Source organism: Apium graveolens, chromosome 6, assembly GCF_009905375.1.
Source record: "Apium graveolens cultivar Ventura chromosome 6, ASM990537v1, whole genome shotgun sequence".
Lineage (NCBI taxonomy): Eukaryota > Viridiplantae > Streptophyta > Magnoliopsida > Apiales > Apiaceae > Apium > Apium graveolens.
Genome location: NC_133652.1, coordinates 236702360 through 236704364, shown reverse-complemented (window position 1 = coordinate 236704364; position 2005 = coordinate 236702360). Strand labels below are relative to the sequence as shown.

At 49.3% G+C, this 2005-nt stretch overlaps 1 protein-coding gene across 1 annotated transcript; it reads right to left on the bottom strand.

Annotated features, from left to right (window-relative positions):
• Nucleotides 1-271: 271 nt before the first annotated feature.
• Nucleotides 272-826, bottom strand: LOC141665791 (uncharacterized). The gene has a single exon (XM_074471772.1). It carries the CDS (start codon nt 824-826, stop codon nt 272-274), a length of 555 nt encoding a protein of 184 aa, XP_074327873.1.
• Between the last annotated feature and the right edge of the window lie 1179 nt (nt 827-2005).

The window sequence follows — 2005 nt, the reverse complement described above, 5'->3', positions numbered from 1 at the left end:
CCGGCTTGGCCTCGGGCTGCACATTCAAGCAGTGCGTTGCCGTCTTGGGATCCAATCCGGGCATATCTTCCGCCCCCCAGGCGAACACATCATGGTATTTCCGGATGACACCTATTACCTTTGCCTTCAGATCCGCCCCCATGTTTTTTCCAATTCGAACCATCTTTCCCGAATGGCCCGCGTACAATTCCACTTCTTCGGTCTCTGCTGCGGGTTCGGCAATTGGGCTCGAGAGATCGGCCCCAAATTTATCCAGCTCGATGTTCAACGTTTACCGGCTTCCGCTGGGTTCGGATTCTGCCCGCTTCCTCCTCTCGGTTCCATCTGGTCCTTCATATTCCTGATCCTTCTCAAGGTTTTCGAGCATTATGATTCGGGCGATTTTCTGATCGCCCCTCATTTCTTCTATCCCTTTTTCAGTGGAGAACTTGAGTTTGAGGTGGGGTATAGACTCCATTGCTTCAAAGGTTGATAAGAAGGGTCTGCCAAATATTGCATTGTACGGGCTTTCAATCCGAACCACATAGAACTTCACCAGCTTTTCGACGGTATACGGCAACTTACCCAGGAGGACCGGAAGAGTAATCGTTCCTTCGAACTGAATAGGATATCCTCCGATGGCATAAAGGGGAGCCTCGTTACAGGGCTCTAGTTGCTCTCCCGCCAAGTTCATCTTGCAGTAGGTTTTGTGGAACAGTATATTGGCCGAGTTGCCTGTATCCACCATCACTTTCCATATCTTGTTCTGCCCGATGATGGGATTGATGATTAGAGGGTCTTCGTGCGGGCGAATGACATCCTCGTAATCTTCAGCGCTGAAGGTCATGGGCATGTGGGCTTTGCCTGTCCGAATTGATACAGATTGTACACCTGTCGGGCATACTTCTTCTTTGCTGTCTTGTTATCCTTATCCAGGATGCTTCCCCCAGATATAGTTTTTACTTCTCCCCTTAGCATGTCCCTTCGCTCTGGCTCATCGGCCTCTACTTCCTCCTCTTGGTTCTCCTTCGGCCCCAACCTATCTCTCAGATCTCGGACGAACTGATTAAGCTCGCCGTCTTTGATCATGCGCTCAATGAGCTTTTTGAGGTGATAGCATTCATCGGTGTTATGTCCCTTGTCCCTGTGATAGTCGCAGTACTTATCGGGGTTTTTCTTGTGGTTCGGGACCTTCATTTTGGCGGGAGAACAAACCATGGCTTGCGCTTTATCTCATGGAGAATCTTGGAGATCGGCGCATTCAAAGGAGTGAACACGGCCGAATCTCTATCTCGACGCCGTTCGGCCCCACAATCTGTTTCTTTTCTTCCTTCTTTCCTGCTATCCCTCCGGTCAGATCCTGATCTTGAGCCCTCATATCTGTCGGCTCTCTTTGATCGGTCGTCCCTTCTTGAGTCTTTATATCCTCCAATACTTTCCATCTTTCGGCGAATATTCTCGCCTCTTATATATATATCATTCAGGGATTTTGGGGGAAAATCGTAAAGAGATGAGTGAAGCTTTTTACCTTTATAGGGGTCTAGCCCCGCCGTTAGGAAGCCCATTGCTTTAATTTTTTCCAGGTTAGTGACCATCCCCGCTTCTTCCTTGAACCGAGCGAGATAATCCCCCACCTCTTCATTCGCCCTCTATCGATAGTGGACCAGGACTTCAGTATCCTTCGCCTTTCGGCATAGGTGCGAGTAGTACTTTAAGAACTTCCTCTTCAACTGCTCGTAAGACCCGATGGACCGAGGTTTCAGGGATTTGTACCACATCAAAGCAGACCCTTTGAGATAAGTCTTGAACATTTTGCACAGCATGATATCATTGTAACCCATCCCAACCATCAGGAGTTCATACTTTTCACAGTGGCCCTCGGGGTCTCCCTTCCCGTTGAACTCGCTCATCTTGGGGAATTGTCTCTCTTCGCCCGGAGGGGGTCGGTACAGCTCAATCTCTTGTGTTACAACAGGTTCTCGATCGGGCCTCATGTCACCGAACAGGGCCTTCTCTGAGCGATTGA

Excerpts from the sequence above, each read along its gene's own strand:
- LOC141665791 (XM_074471772.1), bottom strand. The coding sequence starts at position 826 with ATGACCTTCAGCGCTGAAGATTACGAGGATGTCATTCGCCCGCACGAA.